Source organism: Dermacentor andersoni, chromosome 2 (genome assembly GCF_023375885.2).
Source record: "Dermacentor andersoni chromosome 2, qqDerAnde1_hic_scaffold, whole genome shotgun sequence".
NCBI classification, from domain to species: Eukaryota; Metazoa; Arthropoda; class Arachnida; order Ixodida; family Ixodidae; genus Dermacentor; species Dermacentor andersoni.
In genome coordinates, this window is record NC_092815.1 from 213697619 (window position 1) to 213724508 (window position 26890).

Below are 26890 nucleotides of genomic sequence, written 5' to 3' on the forward strand. Positions count from 1 at the left end.
AACCAATCCCGTTGGCTCCCGTGCTTCGACACGTCATTCAAGTAGATTTCCGAGGCCATGCTGGTACCCATTCAGCAGCACCCTGTCGCCGCGCCTTTTAGTCACGCTGAGGCAGTAAAGCGGCAGCAGCTACAACAGCCCTCGCCGTCCCTTGGTTTGTCGTATGCTGCAGCCCCAACTCAGCCATCCGTGACATGGGCTGCTCCCATCACTGCAAATCCCTGGCGAACGCGCGACAACCGGCCGATCTTTTTTGCATGCGGTAGGCCCTGGTCATATCGCCCGACACGGCCGTCGTCGCGCGCCAGGATACTCAAACGCCCGTTCACCGAACTACATAGATCGTCCCCGCTCTTGTTATGAAAGTCCGGATCACCAAACGAGGTCGTCTTCACGTGACTATCCGAAACCCACGTCTCGCCGCTCACCTTCACCCCGTCGCCGCTCCTTGTCGCCCATGCGTCGTCGACCAGCCCCTGAAAATGTAAGAAACTAGCACCCGCAGTTCATGAGGCAAGAAGTGCGCTGTCAAAATGTCCAAGTCCTCGAACTTTGCCGTCGAATATTGTCGAAGTTTTTGTAGAAGGCGCCCATGCATATTCTCTTGTCGACACCGGTTATGCGTTTCTGTTAAAGATGCCAAACTTTGCCGAAAACTTCGAAAGGTGACCACGCCTCTTGAGGTGATACCCTTACGTCCACATTGCATCCATATCCACTATAGACCACCCATTGTAAGCTCTTGACGTCGCCAACGTTTCCTCTGCACAGCGCCACGACCCATGGATCGCGTCCCTTCTTGACGTTTTACCCGAGGCGCCCACCCTTTCGACCACTCGAACACTGCGACGCCAAGCTTCGTACTTCAGCATTCGTGATGGCCCCTTGTACCGGCGCAACTACTCGTCAGATGGTAGGAAGCGGCTCCTAGTTATCCCCCGAAATCTGCGCTCTACAATCTGTGCGTCCTTTCACTCCGACCCGCAGCGTGCTCACGGCGGTGTCTTCAAGACCTATGAGCGCTTACGGAAAAGGTACTACTGGCGCGGAATGTTTCGCTGTGTCTGCAAGTTCATTCGCGGCTACCACGAGTGTCAACGACGAAAAAGCTTCCGAATCCTGCCGCAGGTTCATTGCAGCCCCTTCCGTCACCAGACCACCAATTCCACCGCGTTGAAATTGACCATTATGGACCATTGCCTTTGACCATGGTGGGAAACCGATGGGCTATCCTTGCTCTCGACCACCTTACACGATACGCCGACACGGCCGCTCTTCCTACGGTGACAGCACATGACGTCACCTCTTTCATCCTCAAGCGTTTTGTGCTTCGACATGGTCCTCCTCGCGAAATCCTCAGTGACCCTGGCCGCGTATTTCTCTCCGATGTAATCCGAGCACTTGTGCACCAGTGCAATATTTTACATCGGACGTTCGGACGTACGGTCCTTCCTGTATATCTTTCTGTACGGTCGCCAGCCAACGCACACTATGGACACGTTGCTGCCATACGCGCCAGATGCCTCAGAGTGCACGTCCTTGTCGGAAGCCGCCCGTTACGCTCGATATTGCTCACAACTAGCCAAGCACTTTACTACGGCCGGCCAACAACGCCAGAAAAACGCCCGCGACGACGACCACCCTCCTGCCGCAACATTCGCTCCTGGAGCACTTGTGTGGCTGCTTGTACCGCCCTGCGCTCCGAGCATGATATTCAAACTATTCTCAAATTAGCATGGTCCCTACCGCGTCGTCGAGTGTACCTCCCCCGTAAACAATTTCATTGAACCTCTTATGCCTCACGGCGACAGTCGTCGACGTGGACGTGATGTTGTTCACGTGGACAGCCTCAAGCGGTACTTCTACCCTCTTGTCCCCACCTGTTAGATCATCAGGATGACTCCACCTTTCTCGACGGGGGCAGTTATATTGAAGAAATGAGGAGTACGACGTCCCAGGATCAGCTATCATCATCACGAGCAGAAGGCGCGAGATCGGCGCTCGAACGCTATCATTTTGTTCTGCCTGCGTACTGTTCCGAGTTACCGCCTTTTTCTTGGACACGCCCAATAAACCTGTTTACACGCCTATCATTCTTCGTTCCATCGCTCTGTAAGCAGTCCTTATCACTTTTTCGAGCTTCTTTGTCAGTCTTCAAGTTTCTGCCCCATATGTTAGCACCGGTGTATGACAACGACAACTCTTGTTCCCTTGCCAAGCTATTGATCATTACCTTTGTTTTCTGCATAATAATGTTCAACCCCACTCTTACACTCTCTCTCGTAAGGTCCTCAGCCATTTGTTCTAACTCGTCCCCAGTGTTGCTAAACGGGACGATGTCATCCGCAAACACGAGGCTCCTGAGGTATTCGCCGTTGATGCTTACTTCTAAGCCGTCCCAATTTAATAGCGTAAATACTTCTTTCAAGCACGCAGCGAATAGCATTGGAGAGATTGTGTCTCGTTGCCTGACCGCTTTCTTTACAGTTACCTTCCTACTTCTCTTGTGGAGCATTAGAGTAGCTGTGGACTCATTTTAGATATTTTCCAAGATATCTACGTAAGCTTCCTGTGCTCCTTGATTACGTAGTGCCTCTGTGAATGCTGGTGTCTCTAGTGAATCAAATGCTTTTTCGTAATCTATGAAAGCCATGTAGAGAGGATCATTGTACTTTCGCAGATTTCTGGATTACCTGATTGATTAAATAGATGTAATCCATTGTACAATATCCCTTCCTCAAGCCAGCCTGTTTCCTTGCTTGACTGAAGTGTTGCCTTTATTCTCTTAGAAATCGTCTTGGTGAATATTTTGCACAATACTGGAAGTAAGCTAATGGGCCTATAGTTTTCCAGTTCTTTAATGTCTCCCTTTTTTGTGGATTAGGATAACGTTGTCATTCTTCGTGTTCTCTGGCACCCTTGAAATCGTGAGACGTTTCGTATAAAGGGCCACAAGCTTTTCAAGCATGATGTCTCTGCTCCATCGTTGATAAAATAGACTGATATTCCATCTCTTGGCACATTTCCTCGTTTCATGTCTTCTAAGGCCCTTCTAACTTCATCGCGAATTACAGGAACCTGTGTGACCTGTTCATTACTACTTTCAACGTACGTATCCTAGCTGCTCTGAGTATTGTACAGGTCAGTATGGAATACTTCCAGTGTGTTTGCTATATCTTCGAAATCGCTCGTGATATTACGCTGCTTCTCTTGCATTGCATACATCTTGGCTTGTCTTACGACATGTTTTGTTACTGCTTTCATGCTGCGTCCATTTATTACTGCTTCCTCAGTCACACATGAAAATGACCAATAGCACATGTGCACATAATAGCACTCCATTATGTAAAGGGTAATAAGGTCCGGGATGCTGCGCTTAGGTATGTGGAACTGTAGGTATTATGTGTGTAACGACCGTCCATAAAAGTAATAAGGTCAGAAATGTTACGCTTAGGTCTATGGAGCTGTAGGCATTATGTGTGTGACGACCGTCCAAAAAAAGTAATGAGGTCGGCAATGTTACGCTTAGGTCTATGGAACTGTGGTATTATGTGTGTAACGACAGTCCAAAAAATTTATAAGGTCGGCAATGTTACGCTTATGTTTATGGAACGGTAGGTATCATATGTGTAACGACCGTCCAAGAAAAGTAATAGCGTTGGCAATGTTACGCTTAGGTCTATGGAACTGTAGGTATTATGTGCGCAACGACCGTCTAAGAAAAGTAGTAAGATCGGCAATGTTACGCTCAGGTCTATGGAACTGTAGGTATGAAGTGTGTAACGACCGTCCGTCAGTGCGCGTTGTCCTCGCTTTTGGGAAGTCCAGTTACCTCGCCTGGCGTCCACGTGGGGGTCATTGCTCCCTGCTCTTTTATGGAAGTGTGGTGGCTGCCCGACCGGGGCGCCACCGCAGCCTCCTAGCAAACCTGCTTTTACTGTGTAATAAAGCCAGTCGACTCTCCGTACGTAACCTGTCAAAACGTGTATTAATTGCGTGCGCTAAACCGAGCTCCCAACATGTGCGAGGCTGTAAAATATTGTTTGTTACGTATTTAGCACGCAGGCGCCTGAAGAAAACATTTTCTTCTATTATTCGGCCTCTTGAATCGCATCGAGAACCTCCCAAAAGTGTATTATATGCGTTCACATCCCCAACCAATTTGTAAGGATCTGGCAGGGCATCTATTAATCCCTCAAGTTGTGTACATTGAAGTCGATAGTCATGCGGTATGTAGACAGAAGAAATGCTTAGTAGTATTCCCAACAGTAAGCCTCAAGCCGCGACTGCCTGAATAGGCATTCGATGTTCTAGAGTCCGACCTACGGCATATTTATCAACTATTATTGCAGTAAGAAATCTGTGCTTCGACGATAATTCGTCTGATTGGGTGCAGGCATACTGAAAAGACAAAACAGAGGGAGGCCGAACAAAAATGAAATGACTTAAAAAAAAAGACTTCTAGACGCACCGGCTTCTGTACGGAAGCCTTCTCCACGAAAAAGTGGCTCGATGAGGCTGGCTTATGGCCGTTTTATTAGGAGCCCCGAGGCACCTACCTTACGCTGGTGGAAGTTTGCCATCATTCGAACTTAGCGTTTTTACAGCGAAGCTGTATACGTCTACCGTCCAAGGAAATTTTCGTGTCGTTTTGGTAAGGTAAAAACTCCCCACACGTGGGTTGATTCCGAAGATAGTGCAATGCCTGGCCGAAGCGCGGTGGAAGTGAAGCAGGCGTTAAGCACTCCCCATACGTGAGCGCATCCCGAAGACAGTGAAATGCCGGGCCGACCCGCGGCGGAGGTGCAGTTCGCCATTGACGGGCCCACATAAACTGCTTCGCTGGTCATACTTCTTCAGAAAGCGGAAGGACACTGAGATTTTTTCGTAGTCTGGATAAGAAGCAATTCCAGATATATACGGGACTACCAATTTCTGTCTTTTGCGATTATGCTTGCCTTTATCTAGTCAACCTCATGATTAAAAGTTGCCGCGTGATCCGCAACTGCGTTGGCGACAAAGTTCTTTCTGATGATATTCATATGGCCTTTCAGCCGTCTTTCAAGTTTTTTTCTGACGCCGATATTAATAAGTCACAGTCTGCACAGGGACTTCTAGAAGCAATGTTTGGAAACTTCTTTATTGAGCCAATCTTTGACGTGCACCAGTTAATGCTTCAGCTTACGGGCGGTAACATACCCTACGTGTACGTCAAATGTCCATAGAACCCGTGTCAACGCCTTACCGACCCCTGCGTGTGCCCGGGGCCGCAGCGTGCTCTACGAAGCGCGGGTGCGTGTGCATCGTTCTACGGAATCAATAAAACAAACAGGGTACGCTACCTGACGAGTTGTCGGCGTCGTCACCGTCTTTGCGAAAAATGGAGAATTGCGGCAGAAATGAGGGGTTGTGGGGCTTTTAGATATGTGTCTTGTACAGAGCACCATGGGATTAAATTTATCTATGAGTTCTTTGACCTCATGGAGGTTGTGGAGACGTCTGGTGTTCCAATATAATATTTGTACATCCCTGTTGATAGTAACTTGTGCTGTATGTTTAAAAGAACAACTTCGTTAGTCCACAGGGCCCTCAGTGAGTCTGGCTTTCTCTTAATGGGCGCGCTACCCAGACCTGGGCCAATCCTTCGTCTTCAGAAACGGCGATGCACGTGGCGATGTAACCAACGGCTCTGCCGAGGCGCCGGATGCCCGCGCGCGGGTGTTTCGGGCTTCTCTGCGTAACCAGAGAAGCCCCAATGGCTTCCAGCTCTTTTTGCTGGATGGCGGAGCAGCACTAGCTGATCCCGCGGTGGGCGCGAGTGGCACTGCCGCCGGTCCACTCTGCGTGGACCTTACGGCCGCCGAGAACCCTTGTGGCACTGCCTCCTGCCGTGCCACTTCGGAGAATGTAGGCACCTGTACAATACAGAGGCGTTGGCGGGCTGCTTTACATGAAATGTTTTTTTTTTTACTTCGAGGGTTACGATTTCTTTTTTTGCTTTTTCCACGAATTACAGGAGCGACAATAAGCAGGGTGTTCACCGTCACAGTTTGCACACTAAAGTCGGTCGTTGCAATTGACCGCGAGGTGTGTGTGCGTGAAAACTTTTATTGTGATGGGGTCCGGAGGCTCGACTTCTCAAGCCAAGGCGGGCCGCTCCCACGTTGGCACTGTCAGGCCAAGCCTTTCAGTGACATCATGGGCCCTCTGGACCGCCCTTAGTTGGTCCTGAAACAATGGGCTTTGAATCCTTTTCTCCCAATGTGTCCATTCTTCAACGAGGTTGGGGAGAGCTGCGGGTGGTCATGCGACGCGCAATTTGCACAGGTGGTGCGGCTTCGGCAGCTGTGAGAGCCATGACCGAATCTTTTCATAAGAAGCCAACAAACAAAGACACAAAGGAAAACATGGGGGAAATTACTTGTACTTCATAATCGATAAGGAAATGATAAATTAAGGAAAATGAAAGTGGATGAAAAAAGAACTTTCCGCAGGCGGGCAACGATCCCACGTCCCCCCCCCCCCCCCCACCTCTCGCATTACGCGTGTGATACTCTAACCACTTGAGCTAGCGCGGCGCGGTTTCCCCTTCCACTTTCTTGGTAATTTATGTGTTACTACTAGAACTAACATTGGGAGTGTTAGTGCCACAACTCACAAACCTTGGCAGCGGGTGTGGAACGTCCTTTCTGCCGCAGGTGTCATGAGTGCTGGTGATTTTTCTAGGTGAAGGCAATTGGTCAATAAACCCGCACATGCTACCTGAAGGCATCAATGTTGCCGGATTCGAGACCCTCGTTCTTGAAGAACGAGAAGAAAGGGGGTTAACAAAGGGGCCCTACTTTCATTAATTGTATCATGAGAAGCCAACAAACAAAGACACCAAGGAAAACATAGGGGAAATTACTTGTACTTCATAATTGAAGGAAAGAAATGATAAAGGCAGTGAATGTGAACGAAATAACAACTTTCCGCGGTTGGAGAACGATCCCAAGTCTTCGCATTACGCGTGCGATACTCTAACCAATTGAGCTACTGCCGCGGGGTTTTCGCATCCACTTTCTTGGATATTGAGGTGTTACTACTAGAACTAACCTTAGCAGTGCTGGCCAGCGCCACCACTTATCCTTGTCACACCGGATCTTATAGCGCTGCACGTGTGTGACATCGCTGTGCCGCTATCGTTGTTCTTGAAAGGTAGCTAAAATGGAGGTTGTACTGGTTCGCCCAATAAAACACTACGTTCGTCATTCACAGCTTTGCTGCTTTCTTCACCGTCACTACTACGTGCAATGCAACCTAGTTTAGTTTCTCACACAAGGCTAACCTTTCCTGCCGGGAAGATCGTAAGTAAAAAGAAAGAAAGAGGAGATAGCAAAGATTGAAAATGCGAGAAAGACGAAGGTTGGAGAGGAGAACGTAAAAAGGGAAATTCCGATTTCCCTTCGATGTCTCAGTCCAGGTTTGTCGTCTACTTGAAGGCGAGGCGAAATGGGTGTGTTGCCTCGACTGAGGGGCTTTAAAGGACAAAGCACTCAGCATCGACTCAACTTACAGGATCCCCTTTTCCCCGGACACGCCTAAGCCACGCACTGTTAAACGCGGGACAGGCCAACCCTCACGTGCTCGGGTCCGTGGAGTTGCAACACACCAAACGACTGCTGACACAGACGCCCCTGATGGGCTTCGTCGTCGCTTATTCTGGAGAAAAGTCGTTGGGGCCCACCGATGCGTCGCGGATTCGACGTCGCCGTCACCACCATCCGGTCCACGGTCGATCTGGCCAGAAGGACAGGACCGTGGGGTGACTTCCGCTCCTGAATAGCCCGGCCGTCTCCGCTATCCTGCGGATCGCAGCCGCAGGGACTCTCGGAAACGGCGACGTCAGTCCGTAGCTGACGTCTCCAGTGAGGCGCCCGCTCCTCTCACCAATCGCAGCCGTGGAAGCTGAAGTAGAACCCCACTCGATTTCCGCCGTCTCCATGAGCCAGCCGTCGCGGCCGGCCTCCATCTCCTTCTGCCTGTTGTCCCAGAACGTAGTTGGGCTGTTGTCTAGTGCTACGTTGCCTAGTGCTAAAAAGGATACTCGACCCAACGTTACTAGACTAGCTTCAGTTGTAAAACTCTCCGCCCGCGCGCTTACAGCCGCTGTCGCCACTTCTGTGACAGCCGCCAGATGGCAGCGCCGTTCCGTCGAGCTCCACTGCAGACGCCTCGCCGCAACCTTAAGCTCATGCGGACGGGTAGTTTGTGCGTGTTTCACGCTCGCTGGCGTTCTCCCTTGTCCGAATTAGTAATACCATGAGAAAGCGGTATCCACCGACAGCAATAATATTTGTTGGGTCAGTTGGTTCATCCTGAAACAAGGGTAAACTGCACGAAAGGAAGAAACGTATACAGCGAAGCGCAGAAGCTGCGTTTCTTCCTGTCGTCTTAACGTTTCGCGCAGTTTAGGCTCAGGAGCCTGAAGATCTGGCCAAAGTGCGTGATTGTAGGGTGATCTTCATCCCCACCGAAGCTTCTCACCACGTCAAAGAAGCGCTACAAAAAGAAAGATGAGGTCAGGCTTTGAACACACAAGCCACACAGAAAAAGAAAGAAAAGAAAAAAAATCGTCGGTCCTTCCACTCCGTCAAAGTGGTTAACCAGCGAAACTGAAACGTGCGGCCCCTGTGTTTACCACTGGGTTAATCCCAAGGTTTCATAAAAGTATTTCTCAACTATGAAGTAACACACGCAAGCGACTGCGACGGAGAGAACAACGTCACTGACGGTATGCCCGCAGTTCGCCGTTTTCGTTTGTGTTCGATGTCTCGAGTTTGCTCGGCGGCGTCGTTGGCAGCCTTCGCCCGCCATTTGCCGCTTGTGATTATTCGAAATTAAAGTTCTTCAAAATTAAATCTGTACGTTACGCAAGACAATGAGTGGCTCATACCCCCGTATACGCGGCGTCCCCATACGACGACAGCGAGAAGTGAGATTCTACGCTGGAACGATGAACAGCAACGCAGCCAGCTGTGGAAGACGACAACGACGAATGCGGGAGCAGTGGCACAAGCGCGCGCCGTGGATTTTGTATAGAGTTGCCTGTCTGCACGAGGAATAGCTCTGTTTCACGCCGAGCGAAGCGTCGCATTGCTGGGAGCACAGAAAGAGTGGCGCGCCGAACTGTCGACATCGTTCCGATAGCCACCTATGCAGCCAGGTACGCAGCACGTCGGCATCGTCTGCTGATATTCTTAACAAACTCGGCGAAGGCTACAGTTTCGCGGATGACATGCTTGCTGAAATTCGCCGTCAACAACGAACCACAGAATACACCAACGCGGCACCGCGTGCTTTGCCCGCCCCGCCCGCGTAGCCGGCTAGTGAGCAAGTGAAGCTGGGCGCGAATGCAGCGCCACAAGGCACGGGCGGGTGGCGGTTCCGCGCAACGGCGCAGAGTTTGAGAACTGAAGCTAGTCTAGCAACGTTGGCTCGACCACCATGCCTCATCGAAAGAGTGTGAATTCCTTATTCGCCATGGTTGTCTCTAATGAATGACCTGTCTGGCAGGGCCCCGCAGTGCTTACAGGCCCTTTTGTGTGTGTGCGTGAAAGCCCTTTCCGCGAACAAGACCTCCCCGGCCCGGGCTGCCGCCAGCAGAGACACGCTCGTGCAGACGTCATCTGGGACAATGGAGCAGTCACCACTAACCGCAACTACACGCCCTTTCCACGAACCAACGTCACCTTGAAGAAAGGAAAAGCGCCTCCAATCCCGCATCTGGGGGCTTGGTACCTGCGGAGGCGGGTACGTACCGGCACTGAAAGTAGGAGTCGCCCATCCACAAACAAGACTCAGTGCCTGTCACGTGACGTTGACATGAGCAAGATCCCACCCACTATTTTAGAGAGCCTATTTAAAGGGGCTCCACAATGTACTTTTCACTGTATTCTCTTCTTTTCTTTTACCAACCATTGAATAAACCATGCAAGTTTCGCACTAGAAGTCGTCTCGTCCTTGCCTGGTCGCCGTGGTCTACCGGATGCCTGCAGCCCGCGGACAACGCCACGCTGCCCAATAGTAACGTCGGTCGAGCTTCGATAAACAGGCGTCTTAACAACGCGGCAGTGCAGCAAAGGTCACTTATCTGTACTTGCATTTTTCAGGTTCTTCGTTCATTTATGCCGCTTTTTGTTTCGCGACTTCCTCATTTTGTCACATCTTTATGCCACTTCCTGTGCCACCTCGTGCAATCTCCATCTCCTTTTGTTATCTTCTTTTTTGGTTTCGTTTTTTTTTCTGGTTCTTTATTAACTTATGAAAAAGGTAGACTTTGACAAATTGTCCATGAGCCAAGCTCGGTAGCCAATCATATAGCTTGTCCAATTGAAGTCACGCGCACCACCTACGTAGATTGTAAAGGGGCGGCTGAAAACTCGGAGCAGTCGCGCCACTGCGATCAGTAGCGATGTTCATTGTTAAAACTGCACAATAAAAACACTTTACGCGGAGCGCTTAAATGTGTCGCTCAGTGATCAAAAGGACCTATCCTAACGGCTCAGTACGTTGGTACAAGGTCGTTTAAGAGTCCCTTTACGTATAACATGCATGCGGCGTCAGTATCAACACACATATCTTATTCCGCATCAAGACGAAATCAATACTAAAGTGAAATAGTTCACTATAAACTTTCATCTTCGCTACGATAGCACGCATGCCACCCTGTAACCTTTCTCTGGTTCTGAAGAAATAGCTAAAACATACTATTTAGTGAAAGGCACTCACTAAACTGAAGGGATCCGTCATGCTAGTATATAAACTATTTTGCTGGGCCCCCTCACTGGAGAATTGAGGGGGCAACATTTTATTCTATCGCATGTTATGTGTACAGTTATGCTTCTCAATTGACGGCTGCGTAGTGGGGGTAGGCTTCTCAATGGGGCACTCTGTAACAAAGTAACAACGCGTCATTATTGCTTGGTCTGCGACCGCCTACGTGGCATCTACCAAAGCCCCCACCCCATCCCTTTGGGCTACGCAACGGGTCGCTTCACTCTGCTTGGCAGGAGCCCTCCGTGTCAGGTGTGGTGGTGAATCATATGACAAAAGAACAAGTAAAGCAGATCTCAAAGGCGAAAAAAATAAATAACGCAGTAACCTTAAAAACAACATCCCACCACGTTAATTGGACCCACGAGCCCGACGCTGGTTTTTATAAAAGATCAGTTGTGCGCACTGCACGGTGGCACAATTTTAGACGGCACTACGTTCACATTCGTTGCAGTTTATCGCCCTCTCGATTCATGAGGAGAATACATGCTTTCTTTAGGTGACTATTTAGGGAGTAAATTTGAGAAGTTAAAGAGAAAAAATATAATAGCTGGGGATTTAAGTCTCCCACATATTGACTAGCAAGAATATAAAGCGGCCTAAGTTGATGTATTGTCAACACGTGCACTCCTGGACCTCGTGTTCTTGCTCAATTTAGTTCGATTCGTTCAAGGGCACACTAGGGTACATGAAAAGGGAGGTTCACTACTTGTTTCTTTGAGCCCGTCTCTAGCTCAACGCAAGAACACTTGTGAAGTCACGAAGGGAATTTCAGATCACAAGATGCTATACTTCACCTGTTAGGTACGCGTCATCCAGTGCCTGCAACAAAGACTGTACTTGTGCACAATTATGGAAGAACTGAGCATACTTCAATTCTGAGCTGCCATGATGTTAACTATGGCAATTTTAAATGTGAAACTTCAACAGTGGTAGAGGCGTAGAAATATTTTAGAGAAATAGCGCAGAGACTAATGAAATGGTACATACCTGATCGAAAGAAAATGGACGAAAAGAAGAATCCATAGATTTCGCGAAAACGTATCCTCATGCAGCGTCGACAACATAGTAATAAACACTGAAACGTGATGACGACACGACGCTCTCCGTCGTACAGAGCTGAGTTGGCCGCTGCAAGGCAGCGATGCATGAATGAATCACTAGCCTGCTGTATTAGGACGGCACCGCAGAATTTTTGGCGCTATATATCAGCTCATGAATCTAGTGATCTGTATTTAACTAGCAAAAACTGCACAGTTATTGACAATTTCCAGATAGCCTGTACTGTTAATGAGTATTTGGAATCAACTTTTACGATACGAATGATGACGGTATTTTGCCAGAATATAGCCTGTTTTGTCCTGCCTTGCTAGTAACTGATATTGTGGTCACTGAACAAGACACTTTTAACCTACTTCGAAACATTGATGCAAAATAATGAACCGGCTTGGAAGGGATTCCAAATGACTTTTTATAAAGGTGTGCTGAGTGCTGCTCCTATTATTTGACTGGCCTATTCAACATATCTGTGCAAACAGGAGGGCTTCCTAAAGACTGGCAAAGTGTGAAAGTAATACCGATTCATAAAAGAGACGCTAAAGAGAGCGTGAATTAGGCTCGCGGCCATGACAAGCGCATGCTGTAAAACACTCCAGCATGTACTTACGAATCACCTAACATAGCTTATTGTAGAGCACAATCTAATGGGCAACTAACAACATGGTTTTAGGCAGGGTTACTCTACCGTGACCAATCTCACTGAACCAATACTTCATTAATCAAATCGTTGACGCTAGAGGACAGCTTCATATTGTCTTGAATTCTTGACATTTTCTTGATTCCAGGGAAGTATTTGACAAAATACCGCATCGCAAGTTGCTACATAAAGTTAGCACGATTTTGCAGTACCGTACGTTCAGAAAGTGAATTGCAGCCTATTTGACAAACAGAGAGGAGGTGGTTTGCATACAAGGCGCCACAAGTACGAGGCGAGCGCAGGATCAGGGGTTACCCAGGGCTCTGTCAGAGGGCCTCTGCTGTTGGCGCTTCATATTACGACATAAATAGCGGTTTCTCATCCGACGTTTTTATTAGGCAACACGCGGATGATAGTTATATACTCAAAGGTGGATTCTAGCTATGATCAGGAAAAACTTACTAAAGACTTATGGTTGATAGGCTGGAAAATGGAGTTGAACCTTATAAAAACCGTTTTTGTGCCAATTACCCGAAAAAACAAGCCTCTGTTATTTCATTACGCGATTCATGACGAACCGCACTGCGGTGTGTCAGAATACAAATATGTAGTATTCACGTCAGCAATAACTTGAGCTTTGGCCGCCGCATAGATTATATGCATGATAAGTCACAAACAAACAACTCTGGATTCTTCGTCGTAAACTTGGTGATGCGACAATTGAAGTAAAACTTTTGGCGTATAAAAGTACGATTCTGCCGCTACTGGAATGCGCATGTCCGTACGCATGGAAACCATACACATTAAAACACATCGCGAAATATGAACGGTTTAAAATAGGCTTTTAACATTTATTGTTAACTCATTCCGCCGAACGCAGTCGGTAACATGACTGAGGACACAAGGAACAAAGCACGAGGTCGCGGGATCGAATCCCGGCCATGGCGGCCGCATTTCGATGGGGGCGAAATGCGAAAACACCCGTGTACTTAGATTTAGGTGCACGTTAAAGAACCCCAGGCGGTCGAAATTTCCGGAGTGTTCCACTACGGCGTGTCTCATAATCAGAAAGTGGTTTTAGCACGTAAAACCCCATAATTAATTAAAAAAAACACAAGGAACAATTCCTACTGTGCAGCAAAGAATGTCGGTCAACAGCCCGAAATTTTTTTCCAGGTATTGCATGGAAACTATCAAACTGAAATAGGGAAAACTTGAATTATGTACACATCACGCTCGTGCACAAAGCACGGTAAGCACACAGAGCGTTTGAGGCACAAGACAGAGTTTTATAAAAATTCATTGATTGCGTGGGCTAACGATACATGGAACAAGTTACCAAATGGTAATGCACCATTTCATGATGCTAAAGTATTTCAGGAGGCTTTGATGAGCGAAATCGCCCATTGTACTTCATGCCACTACCAAATCTTGGAAGAACTGATATGCCCAAATGTACTTTCTTGCTCACTTGTGTTCTGCTGAGTTGCGCTATGCATATTGTGAGATATCATTTCGTTCGTTAACTTGTTTTTTGCTTGTTAGGGTATCTTCCTTTTGTATTTCGTAAAATAGCTTATTGTACTCACATTGATAACACCGGTATCTGTGCCCAACACAGCGACTCTTGTTCTGGCATGTATTCTAACCGCATGGATAAATAAATAAATAAAATAAATAAATACCATCTCGGCGTACCTCAGCACGCACGCTACGAGCAAACTGGAGAAATCTTGCACATTCTCGTATTCTAATGACATTACCTGTACTTTCTTTCAAGTGTCTCAATTAGTGACGTAATGGACGCATGATTTTTGTCAACTGGTGTCTTACCCCGCGAGATGTAGTCGCGTTTTATTTGCACGACCATAATAGACGCCGCTGCTTATTGGTATAGAAATAATTTCAGCCTAGCCTTCGCGACTTTTGTGAATTTACCTTGTATCGACCTTGGATAGCACGTGTGAGCGCTCAAAACACTCTAGTGCGAGTGCCGTCTGCTACACTGTTTGCGTCAGCAGGAACACGCTCTGCAAGAGACATCGGCGCGGTCGCATGTACAAACATCGATGTGAAGCAGAGCCCATCGACAATTAAGACGTGTTATCTGCGGTAGGCTTCCCATTTTTCTGTCACGTGCTGTGAACTCTTATTTGCTCTTCAGACTGCAAAGCCCATGCACACAGCTGCCTGACCATCGTCATCTGTTAACCCCTGCCCTTCCACCCATTCTCACACATGAATTCTCTTAGCCCCAAAAATAGCCTAGAGGGCCAGTCTTCTTTTAACAAAAAAGTAATGGATAATGTATTCGCTCATTCATTCTGTTATTCGCTCTAATTTTCTCTCCAATTATGCGATTGTACCAAGAAGAAAGAATAAACACATTTATCAGCGCATATGAGGTATTCTTTGTCTACGATGCATGCTCCACGAATAACAAAGTCTGCACTCCCGAAGTGAACAGTTATCGCAGCAGACGGCGCTCATACTGGAGTGCGCACTGTGCTCGTACGTCTGTCAATCTCGACGCTTCTTGACATTGGAAAGCATTGAAATTCCGTGCGGTCGGCGCGCGCACAATGATATAGAAATGCCAGGCGCTCCACAACCAGTACAGATTTGCTGGCGACTGCGGCTCTGCTCTGTAATGAACAAGTGGTACCAAAATGCCCTCATTCCAACAAATGTACGACTTCAAGCGAATCCATTGTTTCTTAACGTGAAGCTTTGTGTACCTCCTCATGCTTATTTGGCGAGTCTCTTCAGTGGGTTTTTCTCTGAGTGATGTGGACTCAGACTGCGTGTACTGCACTAATAAGCCACACTGTCCGCGGTCGCGACCGTCACATGGAGGATACTTCCGAGTCTCGCCGCCTTGCCGGGCACGCACGTAATCGCTATGCTGAAAATGCGGTGGAGAAGGTGCCCACCCCCCATTTTACAGCATTTAATTACCCGCTTCACGACTGCTACGCTTGACGGATGTTCTGACACGTACAATGTGAGTCGCACTGTTCTGGAGTGCTGAGGACTGCACCAGCGTCCCCTAGCGGTGGCTTCTGCGTTCGAGACCTGTCGGCTACGAGCGCCAAGAACGTGCACGCGGCATGGCCACTGGCAGCATTCTCGTGGTTTCGATCTGTACATTTTATTTCCAAACTATGGAAATCCGATGTAAGCTATCGAGTCGCATGCTGCGCGTACAGGCTGACACCGCCTTAAAAAGCCACACGCACGCTCCGACAAGCGTAGCCAACGGGTCTCGAGCCCAGAAGTTACCGCTAGGCGACGCTGGCGAAGATCGCAGCCGGACCACCGGATGCTCGACCACTCTAGAAACAAGCTGGATATGCATATTGGTTGTCCCGAAAGCCTTCTCACAAAATTGTGTACCATAATGAACGATTTCTCCGTTTGTTACTCTAAGCCTGCTCATGTGTGTCTTGATTTTCTAGGATTACATATTGTAAGCAGAAAGCGTCCACAGTACACGTGAAAAATCAAGTTGTGGGGTTAATGTCTCAAAGCAACACCTGAGCTAAGAGAGGCACCATAGTTAGAGACTCCGGAATAGTTGTATTTAATAGTAGTGCTGCAAAGTTGAACCACGAAGAGTACAACAGCACATAGGAACTTTTTAAACACAAGTATGTTATTCGAACTAGCCCCGACGCAAGCATTAATCAATGTTACTCCGGAATACTTTGTAGCACCTGAGGCTCTTTACGCGCATCTAAGTTTAGGTAAGCTGATATTCAAGTTATCATTAAGAGACAGAAATGGAGCTGGGCAGGCCATGTAATGCATAGGGTAGATGACCGGTGGAGCCGAGAGTTACACAAAGGGTGCCAAGGGAAGCTACGCGCAGTCGGGAACTGCAGAAAATTAGACGGGGTGCTTAACTTGGGAAATTTGTAGGAGCAAATTGCAATGAGCTAGGGCAAGGCAGTGTTAATTGAACATGGCTAGGAGATGCCTTCGTGGTTCACTGAACATAAATATAGCCTGACATTGATAAAGTCTATGTGCACGAGAATGTTCGCATCGCACCCCCCTTGGGATGCGCATGCTTCAGTCGGGAATCGGACCCGCGACGTCGTCCTCGGTGGCACAACGTTATGAACTACGCTGAGCTACCGCGGCTGGTAAACTCCGCAGGAGCTGACAGAAATCTTTCGCATCAAACAAAACTCGTCCCTTTATAGCCATACCTCTATCTTGTCGAAATACACATTAGAGGCGATCCGCCATTGCGGCATCGGTGAGAGTACAGTCGGCGCATCTATAGCCAATGCCGCGATTGCCTTGGTGAGCTACTATTAGGAAAAGTCCGGTCCGGGCAAACGTGTACTACTAAGTAAAGTCTTGCGTGCTCACCGAATATGTTGGACACGGCGCCAAGGAGCGAGAAGGGCCACGAGGCGGCCTGGCGCGAGGCGCCCATCTCGGAAATCATGGTGACAAACACGATGCCGCCGCTGCGGTTCACGATCATGGTCCAGAAGAGGCACCAACTGCAGGCCACCGCCACCAGCACGCTGCGGCCGCTGTCCTGGTACGACGCCATCGCCCCCACCTCTTGCTACGAGACCCACCAGCTCCTCACTTCGTGCACGAGGCACGTAGATCGTGCAGCCAGCAGAAGTAGGCAGCAGCTGCGCAAGGAAAACCAGGGCAGCATTTTTAGGCAACTGAAACTACGTGCATTGGGACAAGAGCAGAGCATCCCAACAGGTTGCCCATCGCAGCTAGGTTAAAAGACAACTTCGTGCGCACACACCACTGATGCCGGCAGGACTGAATAGCCTTTCGGTGCCTCCGCTTCTCCTCCTGGTTATTTGGCAGCCAAGCGGACCGCGCGTGAATCACGTTTTTGGGACGGGGATATCAAAACTGCGATATGGATCGGCGACGTCCTTGGCAATACCGAGCCCGAAACGTGAGAGCGTCGTAAACCGCCAACTACGCTGGGCTGCAAGAATATTATTTCTGATAAAGACGCTGTATGTACCAGCAAAATATGCCATTGGGCAAGTATTTTAAAACGTACGGTTCATCGAATAACCTTCCGAGATAAATCACGAGCTACGTTCGCACGCGTAAGTATGCTTACGCGATTAGTCAATTAAAAGCTAAAATGATGAATGATAACTTGTTAATCGAATAAAAAATTCACCGACGATTAAAAAAAATTAAATTAAATTATGGGGGTTCACGTGCCAAAACCACTTTCTTATTATGAGGCACGTCGTAGTGGAGGGCTTCTGAAATTTCGACCACCTGGGGTTCCTTAACGTGCACCTAAATCTGAGTACACGGGTGTTTTCACATTTCGCCCCCATCGATATGCGGCCACCGTGGCCGGGAAATTCACCCACGATTATAATACTTCCCTAATGCCAAATTTGAGTGCAACTCTATACTTGATTTAATTTCGCGATATATTGGCTGCCGTGGACAATCTCTCTCGTGAGGTGCGACTACCTCGCAGACCGCAAAAGGCCGTGCGCGGGTGACGTGTGGTAGTGTTCCTGTATATGCTTCAGCAGGGAGCAGAGAGTTGCGCGTAACTTTTCCGGCGCTGCTCGCACCTCTATTCGCCAAACACTATCACGTGGTAGAAAAATGACGTCCAATGTTCACCTGCGCCGCTGCAAAGCCAACTTTACGGGTGCAGTGCCGACTCATTTCTGTCAGTGCCATCGAAATTTCAGTCAGCGGACCGTCGAGCATGCATTGCACTGATGGGCTCCGGGTTGCAGGTACGGTATTCGACGATATTAAGTTAATAACTTTGGTGAAGAGGTACGAAACCCATCATTTGGGCACTTCTATTCCAGTATGACGGGGTGCAGCGCACCAAACTGCACAAATCGCACGGAAGGTGGCAAAACATTTTACGCGGTGCCGTGCGGGCGGACGAGACCGGCCAGCTGTGAAAGGGACCAGGATATGCGAGGTGCGTTCGCCTTGTTTATTTATTTATTTTATTTATTGAGGAACCCACAGCGCCAAGGCATTATAGTGGGCGGGGGGTGGGGGAGGGGTACAAGAAGAAATACATACGACACCTCTGCTCCTCGAGAGTGTTAAAAGTGATAACAAAAGAGGAAAAACGAGAAAAAAGGCAAAGCCCTTAGCAATGCGCATCTGCAATCTACAACATCAAAAAGAAAGCATCATTTGATTCCACACTCATAACATCACTCGGCAGTATATTCCATTCCCTAATGGTTGTAGGAAAGAAAGCAATTCTAAGCAATTCAGTTTTCGTCGCAAATTCACGGTCCTTAAAATGATGGTCAACACGGTTGGATCTATAAAAAAGGCTCTTGCACAAACTTTTCGCGATTAACCCGAACAGCTAAATAATGAATAGCATGGAAAAACTTCAGACTCAACTTCTTACGGCGCGTGCCAAGCAATTCCCAGTTGAGTGCTTCCTTCGTACGCGATGCACTGTACCGAGCCCCGCATATACCAGAGACGAAACTAGCGGCAATGTTCTGTACCCGCTCCAGCTTAAATTGACAGAACTCACAGAACTCTACGAGTAGGCGGGTCTCAAACCGTACACGCGTATTCCAGAATTGACCTCACATAAGTCTTGTACAAAATGTCCCGACATGACTGTGGAAAAGTGCTTGTATTACGGCGAAGAAATCCCAGGGTTTTGCATGCTTTAGAAGCGACATATCGACTTGACGGCGGCAATTCAATGCAGGAGTAAAATTAACACCTAAATATTTAAATTCAAATACCTGTTCCAACATTACGTTCCTGATAACATATGGTTGCACATCAGGGTTTTTCCTTCTTGTAAATTTCATATGCAAAGTTTTAGGCAAATTCAAATTCCATTTGACGCACCACTCTGAGATTCTGTTCAAGTCTTCCTGAAACATCTCAGCATCACGGTCACAAGTGACTGCTCTATAGAGGACGCAGTTGTCCGCAAAAAACCGCATTTGAGGCGCTATTCCGTCACTAATGTCGTCCAGGTACAGCAACGAAGGAAGGCTCGATAATGTCCCTGTCAAGCATATTTATTGCTTCCTACTGGATAACACCTCGTTCCGACGCAGAAACACGATATGGACGTAGGTGAATAGGGTTCCCATCGCCAGTATTTATGCGATGGGTCACAATGGACGTTTGACCTATGGGTCGATTGTCAAAGTCAAAAATGTCGCGATAGCCTTCAAGAACGCGGCAAAGGGCTTCAGCTTGAGCAGGTGTAAGGTGAAAGGAAACCATCTTCTCAATGTCGGCATCAGTACCGCAGGTGGGTGGGGCCGCTAAGTCCAGGGCTCCACTGGCCGCAGCAGTCCGCCGTGCTTGGTACTAAACTTTGCGACGCCTCCCCGTGCGTCCTACCCTTCTGGCCCACTCACCTGCTCAAAGCATTCCCACGTTCGCGCATATCTTGCTCAAGGTGTCGCGCCAAGCGAGCGAGCGTGCATGTTCACGTTACGCCGGAATGCACGTTTTGGGCGGCGCACCATACATGCGGGCGGGCCTCTCGTGCACGGCGCGATGCATCTGCTCTGAGAGGGGGACAGCGCACCACGAAGGAAATTAAAACGCGCTAGGTTATCAAGAGGCTATCTATTTATCGTCGCATACCGAAGATTAGATAATACAATTCACTGCTGATGTGATAACGGCAAGTTCAGGATTCGCGTAATCCAAATGATAAACTTGCGGAACTCCGCTATACCTTGTCTTTACTGCAATCTCAGGGGTTTATCTAGTGCGGAGTAATCGCCCTGCCTCGAGAGGTTCTTTCTGGGTGACCAAACGTAGCGGTGAAAGGAGTGTATGGTAGCACAAAACTGCGCTTCCTTAGCGGTCAACAACCTCCCGCGCAATACAGAAATCGCAACGAGCAGCAGCGTGGATAAATGCGAGATAAACGTTCTCGGCATCGACGTCGCACCCTATAAAATACGGGGCTATCGTTGCGAAGAAGTGAGGGCTTCGGGTGTCTGGCGTACTTTATCGGTAGGTTTAGCTCTCAAGGCAACGAATGAGATGCGGTGCTAGAGCTTAGGGATGCCATGTCTTGCTTTAGTGCTCACCGAAAGTTCTGCAGATGCGTTTGCTAGCATTGCACACACATCGGTATGTAGCCTCGGTCAGGAGCAAAGTTTAGTGGATTTGATGCTCAATGCCAGAGCGTCATATGCATTGAACTAATACGGCGGCTCGCGCATAGTAATAATGATGGTACACATGCACGTACATGCATGCTTCTGAGGAGAGCAAATCTCCGTGACATCAGCGAACATCGTATTCCCGTTGTTTCGTATAGGTGACAGAACACAATTAGTGCAAATGAGAACACGGCGGCTTCAAGATGTGGGGCCGTCAAGCAACAGAGGACAATATCGGGAGTTCATTCCCTCGTGCACAGCTTACTCGAGTCGAATGGATGGGAGTGCAAGTACGGGAGAGGAGAATTGGGTATTTATCGGACGTGGTTGACGCAGCCAGGTGAAAAGCAGCGGCAACTACCCGTTTTGTACGTGGGCTCCGTAAACTTCCTAAATCAAAACAAAGAACCAATCAGACAGAAAAAAGAATACACATACAGTACGCGACGACACAAAAAGAAAATACAGAAGGGAACCAAGTTCTTCGAAACTATGGAAACAGTGCAATGCTAGAGTATTCGCCCCGGGGACATATCCTGGTGCCATGTGCTGGAATCTCTCCCTGACTATGAAAGCGACATCACGTGATGCCGGCTGCGAAGTTTTCAGCAACTCTAGCAGTTCAGCCTCGGGTCATTGCGAGTGCTTGCATGGCTTAGGCGTTGTATACATCACGCCATGGCTGCAAGACAACCTTACGCGTATACATCCGAGCCTGGTGTATAGGACAGCAAAGTTTTTAGCGAGCAAGCTAGCTGATGCTTTGATGTTGGTTATTCTGTTGGCATGAGCTTTCATAAAACTGCCTATACGCACTTTGCCGCTTTGCCACATTTTTCGCAGTGAGTGCGGTTTGCCACTTTCGGCAGGGTTATCGCGGGACGATGACTTATCACTGCTACATTAATGCGGAAGCATTGTGGGCTTATTTACCTCTTAAATCTCTTCGTCCGTCTGTTTGTAACGCGTGACACGTTGCGCTAGATAGGTATGCATGCGGTCCTCTAGGGATATGGCGAATACGTTATGGCTAGGTATAACTACTAAGATTTATGATTATGCCTATATGTAATGCGTACTGAAGATGTATTAAGAGTAATAAATGTTATTGAAATAATAGGAAGGTTATTTACGATGAAATTAGTCAAGCCTACCTAAGGCTCCTTAACTCTTTAACCCCTAAATTATTTCCAGCGAAACGTACCAAATTTTCCCAATATTTTTATGAAGCCATAATTCCTTTTCTGCCACGCGCAGTCTGAAAACTCACTATTTTATTCGTTTCAGGTTAGAATTACCAAACAAAATAAAATATCAGAACTGCTTTTGAGGGCAGCTTTACCTCAGCGCCCACCGTAACTCGTCTTTGGCAGCGGGAGCTGCACAAAATCGAGCTGAACGAGTTACTCGTCCTTGACTACAGAGAGATAGAGAGAAAACACCTTTAATGGCTTCATTACCTGGCTTCATTTGAAGGAGTTGTTCCCTCTTTGAAGGAATTTATGGACCGTCTTGGCCTATCAACCGACATGTGCGATTTTGTTACAATCTCCCATGACGAGTACAGCTCGGGATTGACGGTTAAAGCGCTACGGCTAATCAAGGGTAAGGAATCCTAATGGAGACTGATTAATAAATAAATAAATTACTTATACTAGTCAAGATTGATAATTTTTTTTTAAATTTTGAATAATTAGGTATAATGAAGTTTAAATAAGCATATTAGGATTAGTTAAGCCTAATTTGCATTTATTATCTTATTTGAAGAACGTTAGTCAGTAAAAATTAAGTGTAATTAAGGTGATTTACGCGTAATTAAGATTACCATTACAATACTTAAGCCCAATAAAGAATAATAAGGGTAATAAAGATAAGATTACATCACTTAATCATAGTTCAGATTAACTAGAAATATATTAATTGCGGCCAACCAGTATAATTTTCACTGATTAGGTTCATCACATAGGTAACTTTAACAGGTCAGTGCCATACTTGTAGTGGATTGCGTCATCTTTGACACCCTGAGCCGTGGTGTGCGTAAATCGGCCTCTCAATGAATCATTCGTTGCATGAGTGCAAGATGAGCGACTGCAAATAATCCTCACGCATTATGCGACAAGTCCCACTAGCTAGTCTTTGCGGTAATTTTGTAATACGTGGAATTGAACTGCTTACATTTTTGCCTCCTCAATCCGGTGCTTCCCCGTGTGTGCGATTGCAAGTCTCATGCACCTCCGCGCATGGTATTTCTCTGCGATACCCCGTGTGCACTGCTTGCTTGCCTCACACGATCAACATATTATTTCGTTTCAGTGACTTTATCAGCCAAGCACCTCGCTGCAGCTACGTTTTGGAGTACGAGTGAAATCCCACACAGGGCTCGGTGGAATACGTCCGGCACTGCGGCACCGAAGCATGCTGTAAGAGTGCGCTGGTATATTGCGGTCTTGGGAATTAAACACGTTTGTCTGCAACCCTGCAGTCTAGGCTCCAATTCACCGCAGCCAGCGAGGTGCGTTAGCTGCGGAAGTCTCGAACGCTTATCACGCGGTGTCACTTCCTACGTCATAGCGATAGCAGCGCCAGTCTCTCCAGTGGTGGCCGTCAACGGTCATTTGCGGCATTCTGCGACGACCATTATTTAGGAGATACGGTCACTGTCTCGGGACTCCACGTGACTGTAATTAAAAGGTAGATGTCTAAGTGCGGTCTATGTCTAAGTGCCAGGACAGTTTGCTCGACCTTGTACCAAGAACGCTGTTCGCAACAGACAGCGACTCGTTCGTTTCGCAGTGACGCGAAATCTCGCGAAAGTGATAGCGTATCCTCGAAACTGACCGTCCGAGAATACTGCCTTAGAATGCATACAAAAATACATCTGAAGTGACGTTCCTTTATTTAAGACAAAACGTTCACATTGCGTAATAATGATTTGAGCATTTTCATTCCACCAAATATTAATGTGTACTGAAATAAGAAAATCGTAAGTACTTTATTGCCCTTTGAAATGATCTTATTGCATTTTATTCACATCAGACAGACAGACAGACAGACAGACAGACAGACAGACAGACAGACAGACAGACAGACAGACGGACGGACGGACGGACGGACGGACGGACGGACGGACGGACGGACGGACGGACGGACGGACGGACGGACGGACGGACGGACGGACGGACGGACGGACGGACAGACGGACAGACAGACAGACAGACAGACAGACAGACAGACAGACAGACAGACAGACAGACAGACAGACAGACAGACAGACAGACAGACAGACAGACAGACAGATAGATAGATAGATAGATAGATAGATAGATTAATGTCATCACTGTGCAACGGAGTTGTGTCCGCAGTCACGTTAAATAGGGTGTTATGCTGCACGAGCTGGCGTAGATAAATTATGATGGTTCCAGCAAGGTGAAAAGACGCGAGCGCAAGCAGGAGGACACGCAAAAGACACTGGAGTTGTCCCGCTGGAGTTGGACGAACTCGGAAGTATACAAGGTTGTTATTTCGAAAAATAATCACACCGATCGCTGCCGCACAAGCGCCAAACAAGCAATCAAGAAAATATTAAAAAATAATCAGCAATAACCACATGCTTAGCGTCTCAGGTTTAAAAATTCAAGGTGTTTTCCAGTGAGGTTCACTCACTGCGAGTGAAAGCACGCGAAGGAAGCCGACGATCGCGGCTCAATCTAAGGTGCGCGACAAAAGAAAGGGGAGAGCACATGCGCCGTCTTTCGTCGCGCGCAAGGCCGTGGGGAGATGGGAGGTGGGGAGAGGGGAGAGCGTCGTTGTGCTCGGACAGCAACTGCGCACTTTGCGACCGGGCTCAAGTGGAACTGATGATCGCGGCTCAATCTCGCCCCCCCTGTACGGAGGAAAGCGGGCAGGCAGCGCGCAAGGGAGGAAGGGCCGGCTTCGACTGCGCCAACACGCGCGTGCTTTGCATGGCCCAATGCGGTCGCGCGCGCACTATCTTGGAAGGGATTTGCAGACGGCTGATACCTTGGTACGCGCTGTGTTCTCGCCGCGCTTGATTTGAAGCAATAGACCGCACGAAGGTCACTTGGTGCGCTGTTGCTGCTGCGCTTGCTCGCAGAAAACGATATACATTTATTCATTCATTGCTCACACCATCGTTTTGACAGCGAATGCCCGCCCTCATTGGGTGTGATCATAATTGCTTGTGCGCGCTGACACAAAGCTTGTTGATTAAGCTAGTAAACTAATCTTTCGAAGTTTATACGGCCAATAAAAACTAATATATCTACTTCGTATAGCTGTCTACTAATTTGCTATCGCAATCGATGCTTCACCTTTCGGGCGAAACTGCGACTTCTTTTTTTTTCTTTTTCAGAGGGACAAACCACACAAGCATAGAAAGCAACTTTTTCCAACTGTCGCCGCAAAATCATGCGCACTTTCAACGTCGGCTCCGGATCGACAGCCAGCCAGAGCCCATTGTTCGTTGGAATTTAATCCACATTGCCACGACAAAACCAAATTACAATTTTGCACTCATCGAAAGCAGGACGTATTTCCGTTCTCTATACCGATAAAGACCGCGCAGAGACAAGACAATTGAGGCGCCCGAGTGGATTGGCATTTCATGTCAAGTTTTGGCACTTGTCAGTAACTCAGAACACATTACAAATAGCGCGTGATGTTTTTCACGCATAAAACTTCCGACCCATGCAGCCAGCAGCAAAGGAGCATGTTGCTCCTTTGCTGCTCAGAACAAATTGCTGCTTGCTGCTCAGAATTTGCTGCTCAGAAGAACAAACTTGCTGCTCAGAACAAGAAACATTTCCTCAGAAAAATGTATATATACTGCGCGCCATATGACTTGGAAAATATTACACGGACTCGTTCATCACAAATCTATTTGTTGGCTAACTGGCTATGCTCACAAATTGGCATCACTGCTAGTACCACATGATTTCACTGAGTGAGTGCGCTTCTTTATGGGACAAACTTTATCGTTCGTTTTTATCCGCCCTTACGTCCAAGCAAAATTATACATATTCTAAGCATCGAGTGCATGTTTACCGCCTGAAGTCCATCATCGGTGTTCCACGCTAGCTTAATCTGCGGCCAGGTTGGCCGCTTCCGTCGACGAGGGCAATTAGTGTGAGCATTCATGTCGTGGATGTCATCTTCCTTATCAGTACATAATGATCGCCATCGCTTCGCATCTTCGTCTTCGGCATGCTAGCTCGCTATTCTTGAATAAAGACATCGGTTGAATCGTCGCGTCTCACTATATACAAAACGTACACATATAGGCGAAAGAAGCTTTTGATTTGATAATCTTCCGTTTTTCGAACATTCGCATGGCTAGTTGGTGGTGCAATAAGGAAGATTTATTTGCGGCGTCATTACGACTTTCCTGTTCAGTTACATTTCAAACGTAGGAATAATGTAGTTGGGCAGCGCTACACAAATTAGAATTTATACTTCGTATATTCATGTGAAGAGATCCCCGTTTTCTGCATAACGGTTACAACATAATTTTCACCTCGAGCTGTTTATTAAAACTGTCGAATGACGCATAGTTTGAAAAGATACAAAGCGCCTCCGGAACCATGAAACTTTATCAGGATTTTGGGCGTAACACCACTACGTTATGCATAGCGAAAAAATTCGATAATATTTGATGTACTTTTTCCGTCTATGATTAAAAAAAGAGAGATGGGGAGCGGTTACAAATATCGCTTAAAGTGTAACATAAGGTGTTAAGTTATTCACTTTCACGCTTTATAGACTAAAAGAGCGCCGCCTGCATCCGCTGCATGGTTTACGCGTTTACTTTGCATTCTTCTTCTTTCCCTCTCTCTGCTTTTCCGCACTTTTCTGATTCCTCTACTCCTTACCCTCGTACAGAGTAGCAAACCGAAACTACATCTGGCTAACTTCCCCACAGAACACCTATACAAACTTAGGGAAGGGAAACTGTACCTTCCACAGTGCTACGGAAATAAGCGTAGCGGTGGCGTCGTGAACTAAAGTACGCGACCACAGGTGGCGCTGTACAACAGGAAACGGAAACGGGGTTTTGCACACGCTTTACCAGGTGTTGTGTGGCTTTCTTGGGTTTCTGGCTGCTGCGCCTCGATCGTGCTCCCGCCAGTTTAGTTGCTGTGTAGCAGACGTAGCGCCTACATATTTATGTAGGCGCTACGTTTGCCACACAGCAACCAAACTG

At 47.7% G+C, this 26890-nt stretch overlaps 1 protein-coding gene across 1 annotated transcript in view; it reads right to left on the bottom strand.

The window, feature by feature from the left end:
* The window catches only part of LOC126540154 (monocarboxylate transporter 12-like), a 117618-nt gene that overhangs the window by 87006 nt on the left and 3722 nt on the right, over positions 1 to 26890 (bottom strand). Inside the window, exon 2 of the mRNA XM_050186941.3 lies at positions 16892 to 17169. Coding sequence (XP_050042898.1) covers positions 16892 to 17081 — 190 coding nt within the window. The 5' untranslated portion in view covers positions 17082 to 17169. The remainder of the gene's footprint in view (positions 1 to 16891; positions 17170 to 26890) is intronic.